This window comes from Phocoena phocoena, chromosome 13 (assembly GCF_963924675.1).
Source record: "Phocoena phocoena chromosome 13, mPhoPho1.1, whole genome shotgun sequence".
Classification (NCBI taxonomy): domain Eukaryota; kingdom Metazoa; phylum Chordata; class Mammalia; order Artiodactyla; family Phocoenidae; genus Phocoena; species Phocoena phocoena.
The window spans coordinates 75,290,758-75,309,467 of record NC_089231.1 but is presented as its reverse complement, the minus strand read 5'-3'; the positions used below and the strand labels follow the sequence as shown (position 1 = coordinate 75,309,467).

General features: G+C 47.5%; 1 protein-coding gene across 3 annotated transcripts in view; it reads right to left on the bottom strand.

Annotated features, from left to right (window-relative positions):
* RPH3A (rabphilin 3A) overlaps positions 1-18,710 on the bottom strand; it is a 61,093-nt gene that overhangs the window by 29,383 nt on the left and 13,000 nt on the right. For all 3 annotated transcript variants that reach the window (XM_065889557.1, XM_065889559.1, XM_065889558.1), the window contains 2 exons: positions 2,361-2,490; positions 875-961 (listed from right to left, as the gene is read on the bottom strand). In XM_065889557.1, the coding sequence (XP_065745629.1) occupies positions 875-961; positions 2,361-2,490 (217 nt within the window). The remainder of the gene's footprint in view (positions 1-874; positions 962-2,360; positions 2,491-18,710) is intronic.

The window sequence follows — 18,710 nt, the reverse complement described above, 5'->3', positions numbered from 1 at the left end:
ATACACTGATGATGATTCTGTGCCCATGCAGCTATTCTTTGTGTGTGTGTGTGTGGTACGCGGGCCTCTCACTGTTGTGGCCTCTCCCGTTGCGGAGCACAGGCTCCGGATGCGCAGGCTCAGCGGCCATGGCTCACAGGCCCAGCCGCTCCACGGCATGTGGGATCCTCCCGGACCGGGGCACGAACCCGTGTCCCCTGCATCGGCAGGCAGACTCCTAACCACTGCACCACCAGCGAAGCCCCTCTTTTTTTTTTTTTTAACCTCAGTACAGTATTCAATAAATTACAGGAGATACTCAACACTTATTATAAAATGGGCTTTGTCTTAGATGATTTTGCCCAGCTGTCGGCTAATGTAAATGCCCTGGGCATATTTAAGGTAGGCTAGGCTATGACGTTCACTAGGTTAGGTGTATTAAATGCATTTTCCACTTAACGATGGGTTTATCGGGACGCGACCCCATTGTAAGTTGAGGAAGATCTGTACAGGGAAAGAAAAGAAAATGAGGGAAAGTGTGAGACAAGAAGTGAAGTAGAGGGAAAGAGAAGGTGGCAGTAGGGGAAGACCCAGAAGATGAGAAATGGGGACTAGGGAATAATGGATGTCAGAGGGCAATGAACAAGAGAGCAGGGAGGGAGAGAAGGAAAAGTCACAGAAGCGAGAGGTGAGAAAAGAAATTCATTCAAATACTGTGTCTTGCCAGTGTTCACAGCTGAGCTGGTTCCTTTTATACCAATCCCTTAAGACATGTGCCTGAACAGGTTCCCCAGCCCCCCAACTGCCACCTTACTCCCCTGGTTATAGCAAGGAAGGGGGAACCGTACAAAGGAGGGAGGATGCTCCAGGAGCTGAATGGGACCAATCCACTCACCTCTCTCTGCTCGATGCAGATTTTGCAGAGCCACACAGGGTGTGGGCGGCTGTTGAAGGTCTCCACCCCACACTTGGTGCAGACATTCTGGGGACAAAACATAGCCCAGTGCACACTCAGATATGCCAGGCTTGGAGCTGCCGGTGATCAGGAGAAGTGGCTGGGAATGGTGGCAATGAAGCCCTATTCTCCCTTGATGGACATAAAGCAATAGAACTCTCCTTTCCTCACGTCCCTTCCATGACCAAGGCCAGTTAGAATAAAGTTCCAATCTGAGTCTTGATTTCTGATAACAAGAACTGGAGTCATTCCCAAGCACGGGGTGAAGGGATTCTCCAAGAGTCCCTGTGGGGTTGGAGTTTTCATCACCCATACAAGGGAGATCACTGACATGATTTTTTAATCATGAGAGACTGTATATCCGTTTCATTACTTTATTTCTTCTTTCTTTCCCAAATGAATCTGAGACACCCTAGACTATGACTACAGGTTCAACTCCTTATGGAGAAAGATGTTATCTGAGTAAATGCCATGACTATATGATGGAACATTATACTTTTGGCTGAGTTTTCTGGAAGTCAAAACAAATAGGTCACAAAATTCTCACTATCTAGTCAACTACAGAAGGCAAGTTTTTTGGAGTAGATAACCCTTCCCCAATATTCCATTCTAAATGCTAAATGGGACCCCAAGTAGGAGATGCCAAGTGACATTATGGATATCTCCAGCTGGGTCACTCCCCTGAACTCCTTTCCTGGGAATCAGACAGACCCAAGGACAGTTGTATTTCTGTCCTGGAATTGTCAAGTTCAGACAGCTTGAGGAGAGGGTGCAGGGTGGAGAGAGCACAGGGAGACTCCCCTTCAAGAGTGAATGCTTAAGAAGACCAAAGTCTAACTTGGCCTAACTTGGCTAGAGAGGGGCTTTCTAAGTGGCTTGAACTGTACCCCAGGGTAGAGAATGCTGGGTAGGGCTTCCATGTACACATGTGTCTTCCATGTAGACACAAGCCCAGCATGCTTTTTTTTTGGGCCACACTGTGCAGCGTGCGGGATCTTAGTTCCCCGACCAGGGATTGAACCCATGCCCCCTGCAGTGGAAGCGTGGAGTCTTAACCACTGGACCGCCAGGGAATTCCCCCAGCATGCTCTTTAGCCTGACCTATAACTTGCTAAGCCACAACCAGGATACTTGCAGGCTCAAGCATAGTTCATGTCCTACTTCAGTCTTCCAAGTTCATCCTGGATGGAGCTGAGCTCCAAGGAGACAGAAGGGTCAGAGTGACTTCTAGGGGAGGAACCAGGATCAGGGTTACCTCGGAATACAGCTGGGCATGGGAGCATCCCAGAAGGAATCATATTCTGGTAACTACCTTTCCCGATCCAAGCTCCATCCCCAAGACCCAAAGCCCCCAAAGGCTGGAGCCCAGGCCTAGCCCCTATGCATGTGATGAGCGGGGAAGCAGGGAAGGGGAGGGCGATGGTACCTTCTTACAGTCCTCACACACTACACAGGCAGAGCCCAGCATCCCCAGCTGTTCTCCACACAGTATGCAGCAGTTCACCCCGTCCCCAGCCACATTCTTCCTCATGTTCTCCAGACGGTCCACCAGGCGCCTGGAAGCAGAGTCAGGGTTATACGGACCTCACAGGACCAGGGACCACCAGCTTCTCCCTCATTATCTGGCTGATGGTCTTAACCTTCTTTGAGTCACAGACTCTTGAATATCTGATAATGACTACTGGACCCCTCCCCAGAAAAAGGCACATACATTCTGATATATTTTCAGAACATCACGGAACCCCTCCGACATCCCCAAAACCCATCTATTCTACCAACTTCAGATTAAGAACCTTATCTAGTCTTTTCTCATGTCACCTCCTCCATAAACTGTCTTCGGAGGCCCAGATCTGTTTATCTAATTGTCTGTATGACGTCTTCACTTGGGTATCAAACTTGTGTTTTCAACTGAACTCTTCATCCTGGCTGTTCTTCATCCTCATCCCCAGCAAACCTGCTCCCATTCTCAGGAAATGGCACCACTATCTGCTAACTTGCTTGAACCAGAAACCTAGAGGGTCTTCCTGAGCCCCTCCTCCCAGACACTCAATGACCCAACCAAATCCTATCATGTCTAACGCTCTAACACTTCTGGAATCCACCCATTTCTCTCCGTCTTCACCTCAACCAAGCCACTGACATCTCTCCCCTGGATGACTAACCCCTTAGTTTCCATGCTTTCATTCATGCCCTCTACAGTCTGTTCTCCCCATCACAGCCTTGGTGATATTCCTAAAACATAAATCTGATCATGGCACTCCCACTTCCCTTTAAAACCTTTAGTTGGTTCTCATTCCATGAGGTTTCCATGACCTTACGTGGTCTGGCCCCAGATGAAACCCCAAACCTCTTCGCCCTCTTGGTCTTGCTTCAATGTTCTAGCTCAGTGGTTCACTAAGTGTGATGACCAGACCATCAGCATCAGTGTCACCTGGGAACTTGTTAGAAATGCAAATTCTTGGGCCCCACTCCACAACAACCCTAATCAGAGACTCTGGGGGTGGGGCAGCAATCTGTTTAAACAAGCCTTCCAGGGGATTTTGACAAAAGTTTAAGAACCACTGCTCTGGTTACACTGGCCTTCTTTGAGTTCTAGTTCTCCTAATTGCCTCAGCACTTTTGCACATTCTGGTCCTTGTGCCTGGAATGCAGCATTCCCTCATTACACATATTTGTGATCTCCCTCTCTCACACACACACACACACACACACACACACACACACAGACACACACACACTTTTCCTGCCTAGATTCTCCTTATCCTTCATATTCCGGTTAAAATATCACCTCCTCTTAGAAGCCTTCTCCGACCATCCATTTTATTTACTTTTTTGGCAACCCTTCTGCATAGCACTTGTCACATTTGTAAGTAATTGTGGAATTGTCTACACTAAGTAATTAGTTAATTGTGAGTCCATACCTGGCTACCTTCCTAGACTCTGAGCTCCCCTGGGCTGGGGATCTTGTCTGTCCTGTTCCCTGCTGTGTCCTCAGGAACAGAACGGTCCACAGTGAGTGCTCACACATGATGGTCGAACCAATGAATGAATGAAGGAAGGAAGGAAGGCCACTTCCCAAATTTGTATCCAGCAAAAGCAAGCTGAGTTGAATGTCAAGTGACATACGATAGCAGCTTATACTTACATAGTGTTTATCATGGGCCTGGCATGGTATGAAGTGCTTTGGCACCCAACCCTAAGAGACAGGCACTATTAAGAAGCCATTTTACAACTAAGGCAAGTGAGGCACAAGGAAGTTAAATTACTTGTCCAAGGTCACACAGCTAGGAAGTAACAGAGCTAAAACTGGAAGCCAGGTATCACGTGTATTACACTGGCACTTCTCAAACTTAATGTGCACACAAGTCACACTGGCACCTTGTTAAAACAGATTCTGAAGCATCATGTCTGGGGTGAGGCCTGAGGTGCTACATTCCTAGAAAACTCCCAAGTGATTCCACACGATGCTACTGGCCCAAGGGCACACTCTGAATAGCAAGGCTACACATAATGACTACACCTGTGGGGGCATCCTGCTTCGATCTCAGGTGGGTTGTTTTTGACCCTTCCCACCAGCCTGAAGTCACCTCTTTGCTTTTTCCTCAAACAGAACCTTATTGTTCCTGTTCCAGCCACAGCCAGTGGACCCAGATGGAGCCGGACCCTGCCCACCCCCTCCACGCACTGGCTCTCAGCTGTGGACATCAGCTGTGGGTATCACAGGCTCCAGGAAGTCCCTGGCAGACCTGCTGGCCGCCACCTGATGCTGACTCTCCCCACAGGTCCTCCTCGCTCCTGCCATCCCCTCAAAGCATGCTACTCGCTGTGCTATAAACAGCAGCTTCTCCCTCTGTGTTCCATTCAACAGAGGAGCCCAAAGCAGCCTGTAGGCTCTAGTGCCTGCTGTGACCCAGATTGGACAGAGCTGCTTTGAGAGGCAGGATGTGCAGAACCAAAGGCAGCATGCTCTTCTCTTCCTTCTCCTCCTCTTCCTCTACCCCAACCCTCCCCACATTTTCCCTAGAAATTGCTTTTATAGGATGATGGGAGGCAGCACAAACCAGGAGCACCCAGTCCTCAGTCTCAGAACACCAGCAGCCAGTGTCTGCTGAGCAATTTCAATGTGCCAGGCACAGAGATAAGCACTCCACATGGATTTTCTTAATGAATCCTTCCAGCAGCACTATAAGCTAAAGACGATTCTTGTCCCCATTTTCCAAATGAGAAAAGTGAAGCACAGAGAGGTTAAGTGAGGTATCCAAGTCACACAGCGGGGAGGTGGAGAAAGCCTGGGCTCAGACCCAGGCAGTCTGGCTCTCGAGTGCCTGTTGTTCTTCTTCTTTTAAAAAAATTAATTTTTATTGGAATATAGTTGCTTTACAATGTTGTATTAGTTTCTACTGTACAGCAAAATGAATCAGCTATAGTTCCTGTTCTTAATCAGACCTCACTGCCACTACTGCCAAGCAGAGCCATGGGGACCTTCTTGAACAGTCCAACCTCCACCCTGCTCAATTCCCCTGCCTTGCCCACACCAAGGGACCCTCCATCATTGGTAGGAACCAAGTTGCACACGTGCAGTCACCCCAGCTGCTTCTATCTCACCTGCCTCTGACTTCTCAGAGGTCGGGACAAGACACCCAACAGCTGTGCCATCATCTTGTTCCCCTAAAGAATCCTCAACATAGGGTTGAGAAATCTGGATTTTAGCCCTGAATTTTGCCTCTCTGGGCCTCAGTTTCCTCATCTGTAAAAGGGAAGGTGTTGGGCTAAATTGGTGGTTGTCAAATTGTGCTTTATGGCACCCCAGGGGTTCTTTAGAGACCATTTTGGGGCCACCCACTATAGAGGTATGGTGGGAGTGATTCTGAGGAACCAAAAAACCCCATTTCGTCCAGAGCATGTCTGCATTTATCTCTTTCATTTGTTTGAGCTGTTGAATTAGATTTCCTTTGGAAAGTTGATTCCATTGTTTAAAGAAACAGTTTGAAGTCATCTGGAGCAGATGAATTTCAGGTTGCCTTTCAATGCCACAGAATTATGAGACAGTGAGGTAAGCTAACGGAGGCAGGGGATGGAAATTGCACAGTGATAAATATTTTCTTTTTCTCTCTTTTTTTGGCACACACCTTTGTTCTCACCTATTTTCTCCTTCATGGACTGACCTAGCCAGAAAGTGGTTAGATTTTGTTCTTCTCACTCTATCAATGGGGGTCCCAAGGCACAGAGTCACTTGGGTCACTCAGCCTGGGCTAGAATCTCGTTCTCTGTGTCAGTAAACTACCTTTGCTTTCCTTGGAGTCCCCTCATGGCCTTCTGCCTCAAGTCAAGCTTTGCCCACCCAGCTCAGGAAGAGAGCATGGGATAGATGACCCAATTCTCAACTGCAGTGTACTTTGCTCAGGAAACCTATGAGGCTTACTTGTCTCCTCTTGGAAAATAAGGGTGTGGAGTCACCCACCTCTTGCAAACCCACACTCCAGCATCCCTACCAAGATGCCTGTTCCTTCCACCATTCGATCCTGAACTCCAAAAGCCCCCATTAACACGCATCGTACAGGGAGCGTCTCATTAGCTTCTATCAGTGGCAGCAAATGGCACGGAAAAACAACAGATTGAAGATCATTATTCACATCTCTCAGCGTAGAGACCCTTGTTACTTGTGAATTCAGTCCAGACCAATAAAGAGAGAAGGAAGTGGAGTGGGGATGGGCAGACCTTCCTTCTCTGCTCAAAGATCAGGATGAGCGGGGGGTTCCTGGAGCCCGCCCTTTTGGACATCCTCTCTGCAGCCCCGAATACTAGGGCCTCAACAGGGAGGGCCCCAACAGCCAAGTAGCATAAACTTGGAAATAAAACTTTGCGGGAAGTTAAGTCCAAATTACGTCATGGCAGACCATGAGTCACAGATGGGTCTTTATCCTGGTGACAAAACATTTCAGTTTCTTCACCCCATAAGGAATGTTTATTGTTACCAGTCTTGGCAGGAGAGACCTATGTGCATTACGAAAGATGCCGGCAACCCTCAACCCATGTTAATGACCCAGAAAGAATTTTTTTTTAAATACCAATGCCTGGGGCCTCAGCTCTAAAACTTCTCAGCTATGGATCTGGTTACGCCCGGATACCAGCATTTCAGCATGCAGTCCTGTTGAGAGCCACGGCATGGGGGGATGTTTCCAAAATGTATGGTCCATCTAGATCACCTGGGGAGAGTGTTCAACATTCAGACAATGGTTCTATGGGACTGGGGTGTGTCCAGAGTGTGTGCATTTTGAAGTGACTCCCTATACGATCCTGATGCTGGTGAATTCCTGGCCACACTTTGAGAAATGCTTCAGTAAGGAAGGAAGCAGTGGGAGAAATCACATGAGAAAATCCTCTCCTTATTATGTTAAGTGGGGGAAAAACCCCCAAACCCAGGATGTAGAATTGTGATCATGACATGAGGCTGGGTTTGGAACATGCTCATCTGAATATCTGCATGGTGTGCACTGGACAAAAAAAAAAATTACACCGAAATATTCACAGGGATTATCACCAGGTGGTGGGATTATGAGTAATTTTAATTTCCTTCTATAAAGCTTCTGCTACCCCCTTTCCTAAAGCAACAATTACCTGGACTCCTCATACTTTCTTAACTTTCTACAAGAAACATGCGTTACGTTACATTAGACAATAAAGTGCATTTCTGAAGACAGAGAACATGTAAGCCAAGGGTTAAAAGTCATGGCTTTGAATCCTACCTCTTATCCAGTCAATGACCTTGAAAAGGCTTTGTTCTCTGCGTGCCCTCTTCCCAGACAATAATGTGAGGGGTTAGATGAGACGCACCTCAAGCTTCCTGCCATGGGCAACATTCAGGGATTCTCAGATGCTGAGGCTGAAACATCAAGATTTCCCCTTGTGTTTTGAAACTGAAGGACCTTCAATGACTAAGAGAAGACCTGTCTGCAATGGCAGGATACTTTTGTTTGCCTGTCTAATGTCTCCACATTAAGGGCCCAATTAGGCTGGACATTGTAAGTGGCTGTCACTCTCTAGTTAAGTCTTTACACGTCTGATTAACTTTATGGCTCCTACTTGCACCTCAATCCAGGAAACCCATATATCACCAGGCTGGGTGCTTAAGCGGAGCTGACGGTTACTCAGTGAAGCTGGGTGGGCATCTCCCATTTCCCAGGATGCTCCCAGAGGCACCAGAAAGGTTATATGTCCCCTCTTCTGAGTACCAACAGATGACCTCTGGAGGGGGTGGGAAGTGGATTCCCAAGTTGCTCTGACCTTGCTGTCCCAATAGATGCAGATGGTCTACTCATTCATTTGACAAATATTTATGGAGAACCTACCATGTGACAGCAGACAGTGAGGACCCAAGGGGGAGCAAAACAAAGGAGGTGCCTGCCATCATGGAGCTGGCATTCTAGTGGGGGACTCAGACGTTACTTAAATGATCACATCGATCATCGTAACTACACTCGGAGTAAGTGCTCTGAAGGACAATTATGGGAAGCTATGAGAACTCACAGAGAGGGACATGAACAGTAAGATGGGGCCTCAGAGGAAGTGACGTTGAGCTGAGACCTGAGGATAAAGAGGAGCTGGCCCAGTAAAGAGGGTGAGGAAAAGCACTGGAAGAAGAGGGAACAGCATGTGCAAGGGACTTGAGAGATGCTTAGCAGGGCTGGTGGGCTGGATGGTAGAAGATGAGGCTGGAGGGTGGGCAGGGGCCACTCCATGCAGGGTCTTGAGTCTAAGAGTGATGGGACAGCATGAAAGGGCTTTAAGTAGAGGAGACTCAGCTTCCCCCATTTTGGGACAACATATGGACATAGGAATGGAGTCCTTGGGAGGCTCGGAGCAGTGAGAGTTTCAAATGCCGCAGTGGCTCCAGGTAGAATGAGGCAGGCAGGTCCCTGGACTTTTTGTCTACACATGGGGCTGGACCAGGTCTCTTGAAACTACAAGACTGCCCCAAGTGGGTCTAACTCAGTGGTGGTGAAAGTGTACACTAGCAGGAAGGCCGTGAGAGATGCCATTGCACGCTAGCCAGCTTCAAGGAGTCACTCTGTGTGTTAGCTTCCTAGTGTTGCTGTAACAAATTACAACTTAGTGGCTTACAACAACATATATTATTTACTATCTTAATAGTTCTAGAGATTAGATATCTGACATGGGTTTCACTTAGTCCAGGTGTTGGCAGGCAGGGCTGTGTTCCTTCTGGAAGCTCGAGGGGAAAATCTGTTCCCTTGCCTTTTCTAGTTTCTAGAAGCTGCCCCACATTCCTTGGCTTGTGGCCCCTTCCTCCATCTTCAATCCAGCTGTGTAGCATTTTTCAATCTTGCTGTGACTCTGACCCTCCCGCCTCCCTCCGATAAGGACCCGTGTGATTACATTGGGTAATCCAGGATCATCTCCCCATCTCAAGATTCTTAATCATGCCTGCAGAGTCCCTTTGGCCATGTAAAATAACATATTCACAGGTTCCAGGGATTAGGATGTGAACATCTTTGTGGTGGGGGAGGGCATTATTCTACCCACCACACCCACATTCCCTGCCCCATATGCCATCTAGGTTCTATTTCCACCTGATTCAGGTCCAGATCAGATTTCAGTCCTCCTCTCCAGAGCAAGGGTTGGGCAATTCCTCCCTGCCTTGCTGTGGACGTCAGACAAATCAGGCTTTGGACTCTGTGAGGTTCTAATCACCCTCTCCAAGTACAACCCCAGGAAAACATAGACTCTCCACACATACACACACACATCCACACCTACACGCACACACACTTTCAGTATTTAGAAATAAGAGGCACTTTTTTTTTTTTTTTTTTTTTTAATTTTTGGCCGCACTGCACAGCATGTGGGATCTTAGTTCTCTGACCAGGGATTGATCCTGCGCCCCCTGCATTGGAAGCATGGTGTCTTAACTATTGGACTGCCAGGGAAGTCCCACAAGGCACTTATGAAGCAGGTGTTGGGGTGTCCATTCTGGAGTGACCTTGCCTGGGTCCATATTTGCTATTTCCTAGCTCTGTGACCTCAAGAAAGTTACTTAACCTTTCTAAGCCTCTGTTTTTCCTGTGTAAATTAGGGAAAACAAAGTCCTTGTTTCCTAGGATTGTTGCAAAGATAAAATGAGAGTTAAATGGTCATGAAGAACCTAGGGGCAAGATGGGAACAAAGACATAGACCTACTAGAGAATGGACGTGAGGACACGGGAAGGAGGAAGGGTAAGCTGGGACAAAGTGAGGGAGTGGCATGGACATACATACACTACTAAATGTAAAATAGATAGCTATTTTACTCTGGGAAGCAGCCGCATAGCACAGGGAGATCAGCTCAGTGGTGCATTGTGACCACCTAGAGGGGTGGGATAGGGAGGGTGGGAGGGAGGGAGACACAAAAGGGAAGAGATATGGGGATATATGTATATGTATAGCTGATTTACTTTGTTATAAAGCAGAAACTAACACACCACTGCAAAGCAATTATACTCCAATAAAGATGTTAAAAAAATTTTTTTTTAATGGGAGTGTTTGTAAAATGCCCAGAACATGGTAACTACTCAGTCATGATTGCTGCTAATTATTTCTTCTGGAAATCTGTGGTGTTTATAGCTCCCTATACTCACAGTTTTTTCCTATATAACGAGGGTGCTAAAATCTGCCCGTGAAATCCGTCTTTCTAAAGCTTTTTTTTTTTTTTTTTTTTTTTCCCCGGTACGCGGGCCTCTCACTGTTATGGCCTCTCCCGTTGCAGAGCACAGTCTCCGGATGCGCAGGCCCAGCGGCCATGGCTCACCGGCCCAGCCGCTCCAAGGCATGTGGGATCTTCCTGGACCGGGGCATGAACCCGTGTCCCCTGCATCGGCAGGCGGACTCTCAACCACTGCGCCACCAGGGAAGCCCCGTCTTTCTAAAGCTTTTAAAGGGGCTGCAGTGACTAGAAACTGACAGGACTTGTGTGCCCATCTCTAAATACACACACGGATGGCACATATACCCACACAGGAACAGGCGCATGATCAGCACCCATGTACAGAACACACTTTCACACACACGGCTGTACACACTCTGCTCTTGCAGGGAGCCAAGCCCTAGTTGTCTGCCTTCTGCAGACAAGGATATAAGCCAAATGCAGATCAAACAGTGCTTACTTGTTAAGCCCAGGCTCCCTCAAAAAAGTTCAAACTAGCCTCGGAAACATTCAGGCAACTGCTTTTGAGCTTTCAAACCAGTATTGCCGCAGTGTCTTGACGAATGCCGAAGAGAAGGCTAATGGATGTACAATTGCTCCAGGAAGTGGGCTTAACGTGGCGAGCTGCAGAGCTGAGGACACCCTACCTGTGAAGGTGTGATGGCTTTATGTGCCAGTTCCTGAATTGGTGAGGGAAATGGTGAAAAGCTGGGGTTCCATCACTGATGGTATGAAGCCAGAGCAGCTGCCTTTAGAGCTGTGATTGAGCATGATTACACAATGGTTTGTAAAATGCAGCAAAGTAGGAGAGTGGATGTCACGTTGTCTCTCTCTCTCTCTATCTCTGTCTCTCTGTCTCTCAACTTCTCTCTCTCTCTCTCCCTCTCTCTCTCTCTCCCTCTCTCTCTTTCTCTCTCTCTCTCTCCCTCTCTCTCTCTCTCACACACACACACACACACACACACACACACCATTAATTCCAGAATCATGCTGCTTATCCTGTCACCCTAACTGCCAAGTGGATGTTACCATTAAGTTTATTAAACTCGGCATTTTCTGAAGCCTAGATTGGGCCATCAGCTGTGAACAGGGACATGGCTGCTCTGAAGGGGGCGGTCTGAACTCCAATGCCAGGGTCTCTCAGGAACCTGTCCTTAAATGACTAAGTTGCTCTGTCATGAAGCCACGCGGCTGGCATGCAGGGTGTGTGCAGTTCGGACTCATTAATTCCCACCGTGTTTATTACCGTCACTACCTGGGGAGCCGTTGATCGTAATCTCTCTCCTCGATGGATTGGTGAATGGGATTCCTGTCTGGACCTCAGCACTTTGGGGAAGTGGGTCACCCTGGGTCAGAGTTGGAGCCAAGAGAGAAAGACAGCTAGAGGGCTCCACTGGGCTAATGCAGTCAGTCAGGCAAGGAGCTGGGTCATTTAAACCCAATAATAGCAACGGTTATCAGGAGCTGTGCTAAGCATTCCATGTGCATTGTTTTCCTTAAGTCATACAACCTGTGAGGTCAGTTCTATTATTCACTCCCATTTTACAGATGGGGAAACCGAGGCACACTGACAGGGAGTCACTTACCAAAGGCACACAGCTGGCAAGTGGCAGAGATGGGATCGGAGGCTAGGTCTAGCTACCCAGACGCTGTTACCCGCTTTGGAAGAATGAAGCCTTTGTTTCATTTCAGTGCTTATAGTTGGGACTCTTTCTAACCCCTCCACCTGCCCTTTTCTGTTGTGGAAAGTAGAGTTGAGAGAATGTGCTGCTGAGGCCCACAGGGGACAAGGGTCATTGCGGTGGAGAGGGGTGAACTGTCCTATGGTAGGAAGAAGTATGAGACTGAACCAATCAACCTGAGTGAATATGTGAGACACCCTGTAAATTATTGACTTCCCTGAAACTCTGAAGTCATTTGTCAATTGCCATCCCTACCTGCACTGCCAAAAGGCAATAGGATAATGTGGAAAGACAGATTCAAAGTCTGGTTTGGCCATGTAAAAGCTGTGTGCCCCTGGGCAAGTGTCTTAACCTCCATGAACTTCAATAATCTCGTCTGTGAAGCAAAGACAACAGTCTGTCTCTCTGAGAGATTAAAGGAAATACAACATATTTGAAAGTTCCTAATACAATGCTTGGCTATAAATGTTTATCTTTCTATAGAATAGCAGAATAGGACTCTAATCCTGGAGCCAGCCAGCCTACGTTTGTAATCCCAGTTGTACTGCTTGTTAACTGTGTGACCCTGGGCAAGTTGCTTAACCACTCTGTGCCTCAGTTGTCTCATCTGTGAAATGGGAATGATAATAATGCGGCTTAATGCATAGGGTTGTGGTGAGGGTTACACAGATGAATCTACATAAAGCTTTGAGTACAGTGCCAACACATGGTGCTTTGTAAGGGTGGGCTATTATTATTTCTCTAGAAGTTGAGTGTGGTTGCAGGGAAATTCTCATTTGTTTCTTCTTCCTTTCTTGAGCCACTCAACAAAAAGGCTAGAGCAGTGGTTCTCAACAGGGGGTGATTTTGCCCCTCAGGGAGCACGTGGTGATGTCTGGAGACATTTTGGGTTGTCACAGCTTGGTAACAGCCCCAGTTACTACAGGCACCTAGTTGGTGGGAGACGCTGAGATGCTGCTAAAAAATCCTATGGTGCACAGGAAAGCACCCACCACAAAGAATTATCTGTCCCCAAATGTAAACAGTGCCAAGGTTCAGGAACCTTGGGCTAGAGGGACTTGGGAGACCACATGGTCCAACTCCCCATTTTATAGATAAGGTCCGGGGAACCCTGAGGTTAAAAACATTCAATGAGAGGCTTAGTCAGTTGGGTTAAGAATTCATCCAATATGTATTCATTTGCTTTCTCTTTTATGCCAGGCACTGGGCTGCTTAAGGAATTAAGAAGACTTCATTTTCATTTTGTGCAAACAGATTCCATAAATTATTAAGGCTGGATGGACATTAGAAGGCATCGACCCAATCCCTGAGAAAACTGAGGTACTACTCAGTGGTTCTCAACATGGGGGGGTGTTCAGAGTCCCCCCAAACCTGATGAAATCTATGAATATTTCTTCTTAAAAATGGACACAGGGACTTCCCTGGTGGTGCAGTGGTTAGGAATCCACCTGCCAATGCAGGGGACACATGTTCAAGCCCTGGTCTGGGAAGATCCAACATGCCACGGAGCAACTAAGCCCGTGCACCACAACTACTGAGCCTGCGCTCTAGAGCCCGCAAGCCACAACTACTGAGCCCGTGTGCCACAACTACTGAAGCCCGCGTGCCAAGAGCCCGTGCTCCGCAACGAGAGAAGCCACCGCAATGAGAACCCTGTGCACTGCAACGAAGAGCAGTCCCCACTTGCCACTAGAGAAAAGCCCGCATGCAGCAACAAAGACCCAACGCAGCCAAAAGTAAAATAAAAAATAAATAAATTTATTTAAAAAAAAAAGCACACAGACACATGGATAACTATGTCTATAATATCAGGATGCCCCAGGAGTTCTACCCACAGAATGTCTAGGACTCCAAGTCAAAAAAACAAAAAAAAGGGGCGGGGCGGTAGGGGAATCTTCCTTTAGAAAGAGGAGACTATGATCTGGTTTATTGTCAGCTTGTCAAACCACAGGAAAGATGCCTACCTAATTAGATGTAGCAAATTCCAATCATTATTACTCACTTCTCCCCCTGTCCACATTTTGGAAAAATTCTGTGCCAAAACTATAGGGGATGGTGGAACTGGGATGGGGAGGTGATAGCAATCCAACAGATTCTGTCAACGACAGGTCTCTCTGTGTCTCTTTCACTTCCTCCTCCATCACAGTGTCTGGACACCAAGGTTAATGCCAAATCCTAATTACTTCTTTGGGCCCATCTGTTGAGGGATGTTGACCTCAAATGGAAGCCACCAAGCTGCCTGTCCCCTTGCGGGCAGAATATATGAGTAATGCCTTTGAGAGGCTCTGGATAGAAAGAAATATGATAAAGACATGGAGGAACCTACCACTGGGAAACAAAACAAAAACAAAACTCGCACACACAAATTTCCCCAAATGTTTAATTCCATATTTAATATGTTTTAAAAGTCCTGTGGACACCCCCTGGGTGTCCGTTTAATTTACAAAGGCCCTTTGCACTCTCTGGAGTAGCACTCAGCAGCCTTGTTTGTATAGCCTGGCACCTCTGGCCACAGCTGATTGGATGAGCGGCGGCACTCAGGGTGACCTGGACCAATCAGAGTTCCTTCCCCGGGAATTTGGAATTAGGACTAAGAAGAAATATAACAACTAGGAAGGTATAGTATGAGATTATATTTTCTAAGATGTGGGATGAGAAGCAGACCTTTCATGAGACTAGGCTGTGTTCCTGCCCTTGGATCCCTTGAGATACCTCTGAATCCTTATATTAAATTTCCCTTTTGCCTAATGGGGTAGAGTCTCCAAAGATGACCACCATTAACATCTTCCTTCCCTGGATGCATAAGTCATTCTTCCAGGAGGAGATGGGATCTATTTCTCCTCTCTAATAGATTGCAGTGGAGCGATGCCTTACCAGTTCTAGGCCTAGTTGTTAAGAATCCTGGAGACTTCCATCCTTGCTCTCTTGGGAGTCAGCTGCCATGTAAAGGAGCTCGGGCCAGACTACTGAATAAGGAAAGATTCCGTGGAGAGAGAGGGGCTATGCAGAGTGCACTGAGGCACAGACAAAGGATTGGAGCTTTCCTGGCCCTTCCGGTCCAACCCAGCCACCCACTGAACGCAGTTGAGTGAGTGACCCCAGGCTATGCCACATGGAGCAAAAATCAACCAGCAGAGCCCTGTCTAAATTCTTAACCCACAGAATTATGAAAAAGAGTATACTACTGATGCTTGTAGTCAGTAAGTTTTGGGTGGTTTGTTATGCAGTGATAGATAACTGAAACCACCTAGCTGGAACTAATTCCTTTTCTTGCAAGCCAAGTGTCCTCACTAGTATAGAAAATCTACAGCAGTCAGCTCACGCAAAATAAATTCTGAGATCCCACTTAGCCTTGAATAAGGGATGTGGGGCAAAATGAGGCTCTTTAATGAGTTTCCCTTCTGACCATCAGCTTTCCTTCTGGGGGTGCTGAAGAGAGCAGAGCTTGGTTGTGGGCTGAGTTACCACTCAGTGAAGGTTTAGACACCACCTTGGGCAAAAGAAGAGGCTCCAAGGTGAGAACCAACTCTGGTCCACTGCATCATCTGGTGCTCCCTGGGGCAGAAACTCTAGCAAAACTGCCCCAGGGAGGCAGCATCTCCTGGGACGCCTTAGGGTGATTCTCCCAGGGGACTCTCCATGGCCTTAGGACCATGGAGACCAGTTCTGGCAGCTTTGGAGGTACAAACAGGTTAATAAGATCACTGGGAAGGAATCACTGGGCCAGCACAGAAGGGATTCTAGCTTGTAGCTCCCCAAATGCCCCCTCCAAACCTGAGCTTTAAAAATTTCCATGTCCTGCAAAGTCTAAGAATTTGAGGCCATACCTTCAGGAAAGATACCTAATAGTTTAGAACATAGTTCTGAGAGCCAGCCAGACAGGGACATATATCTTAGCTCTGTGTGACCTTGGACAAGTGACCTAACCTTTCTAAGCCTCAGTTTCCTCACCTGCAAAATAGCACCTACTTGATAGGGTTGAGAGGAGCAGTTAATGAGTTAAATCCATATGAAGTTTTTAGGTTTGATGTTTGGCACATAGTAAGTGCTCAATCACTAAATGGTACCCATTTATAATGATTGTTTACTATGTAAACGATGACTTCACGTGTCTCCCAGATGACTGTTCGGTAACAGAAAAGAAAACTCAGCATCACAGAGCTGGTGTCTAGACCCAGAAGGGGACACAGCTACATCTGCAGTTTTAACACTTAGAAGAGCCAGAAGGAGCTCATTTGCTCTGAGAGGTGCAGCCAACCATAGGGTACAGGGTCCTCCACCAGACACCCCCAAATACGGTAGAGTCGGATCAGGAAGGATCCTGAGACTCAGACTGACCCGCCTCACTGGACAAGTGGAGAACTGAAGCCCCCAAGGCTCATCAACTGAGCCTCAGGTTCTGGAGGGGGAGCCCTGATGGCGCCCCATTTTCAGCCTCGATCCGTGTCTGATATGTCTCTCTCCTTTCATCTGACTTCACTCTGATCCTCTCCCAGGGAAGTGTGAGTAGAACAGGAATGAGGGCAGGTTCAAGGTCGTAAGACACAAATAGCATGGGCTTGCCTCTGGCCATGCTACCAGAAAGGGCTGGCAGCTGGAAGGGAGCAAGGGAAAGGGCCTCAGCCAGAATCTTCTAGGACTATCCTCCCCTTTCCAGCAGAAGACATACTCTCTCAGCAAAGGGACACTCTGTCACCATGGGCTTGGCCCTAGCTTCCCTGGAAAGGCTCTGAAATCTCCTTCAGGGGAAGCCAGGGGCTTGCCAAACAGGAGTCTCGGGCAGGATTCTAGAACGGAGACCTTGGCCAGTGTAAAAAAACAAGTTTCCTCAGCAAATTTGTCATTAATGATTGTCACCATTAACTGAGCATGCACTCTGTGCCAGGCACCACGATAATCTTTTGAATGTGAATTAAACATTCCCCGGGACATGTGTGCTAACGTTATCCCCATTTTGCAGCTGAGGAAACTGAGGAGGAGGTAAAGTGCCTTATCTAAGGTCACACAGAGAGTAAGTGGCAGAGCTGGAATTTGAAGCCAGGTCTCTCTGACTCTGGGGTCCCAGGGATTAAACCACTGTACTCTCCCACCATGTCACCAGGTCAGGCAATGTGGCAGGACATGGGGGGCAAGGCAGGGAACCCATCAGCCCTGTTCTAGATTGTTCAAGCCAGAATCCGCTCAGTCCACAGAGATCCCCTTAACTTTACACCCAAAGGCAGCCTAGTGGCCACGCTTGCACAACGTCGCCAGCACCTCTGGCCATAGTTAACAAGGACAGAATCTGATATAAACATGAGGCAGCCAATCATAATGTCTTCCCTGGGAATATGGACCCTGGACTACAAAATTCTAAGCTCTCCAGCCTCTCGTTCACAGGAGATGCAGAAGGAAATTGGGGGGCAGCATTGTCTACCATGTTCACTCACTCACTCACCAAGTATTTTACTGAACACCTACTGTGTACTAGGACTGGGGATTCTGTGGCAAACAAAACAGGCAAAAATCTCTACACTCAGGAATCTTATAATCTAACGGGCAGAGAGATATAATCAATGTATAAAATTCAAAGTTAGCTAGTGGAAAGTGCTCCGCAGGAAAAAGGCTGGAAGTTCTTGCTTCCAAGCAAGAATTTAACATCTATATTCTTCCTTCCTGCAAGGCTGAGGCTCCTTGTTGGTTGAAGTGAACACACACACACACACACACACACACACACACACTCCCACACTCACTTACACACATGCTCACAGACCTCCCGCCTGGACAACTCCTCACTCCTGATGTATCTTTTAAAAAGCAAAATAAAAACTCAACCCTACAAGCAGACCCCTCAAGACCCATCCCTTTAGCAACCTACTGAGGAACCTGACGGAGGGCCGAGCACAAAGCTGACTCCGCCTGTGCCAGGTTATTTGTCATTTGTCAATGTTTTCTGTTACCTCTGCCCTCCAAACCCCACTTTTCCCCTTCCTCCTACCATTCATTAAGCATGAAGTACGACCAGGCCTGGTCCAGGAACCATACGAGCATCATTTCACTTATTCCTTACAACAATCCTGTGGGACTATTCCTTTTATTTCTCCCATTCTACAAGTGAGCATACTGAGGCTCAGAGGGTGAAGCAACATGGCCCGGGATCCACAGCCGGCAAGTGGGGGAGCTGTGATGGAAGCCGGGTTCTTAGAGTCCAGACCCAACCTCTGCTACCTCGCTCTCATGCTGGCCTCCCTTCAGGATGGATTTCTCCAATTCTCTCATATAATTCGTTTCAGATGTGCTCTCTCTTTCACGCACTGTCTCGTTGACATACACTTCCTCCCCCTTACTTCACCCTTGGCTATCGTTCTGGCACCTGCATGGCCAATGTCTCTAGAGCATATTCCTATGCAGCTGG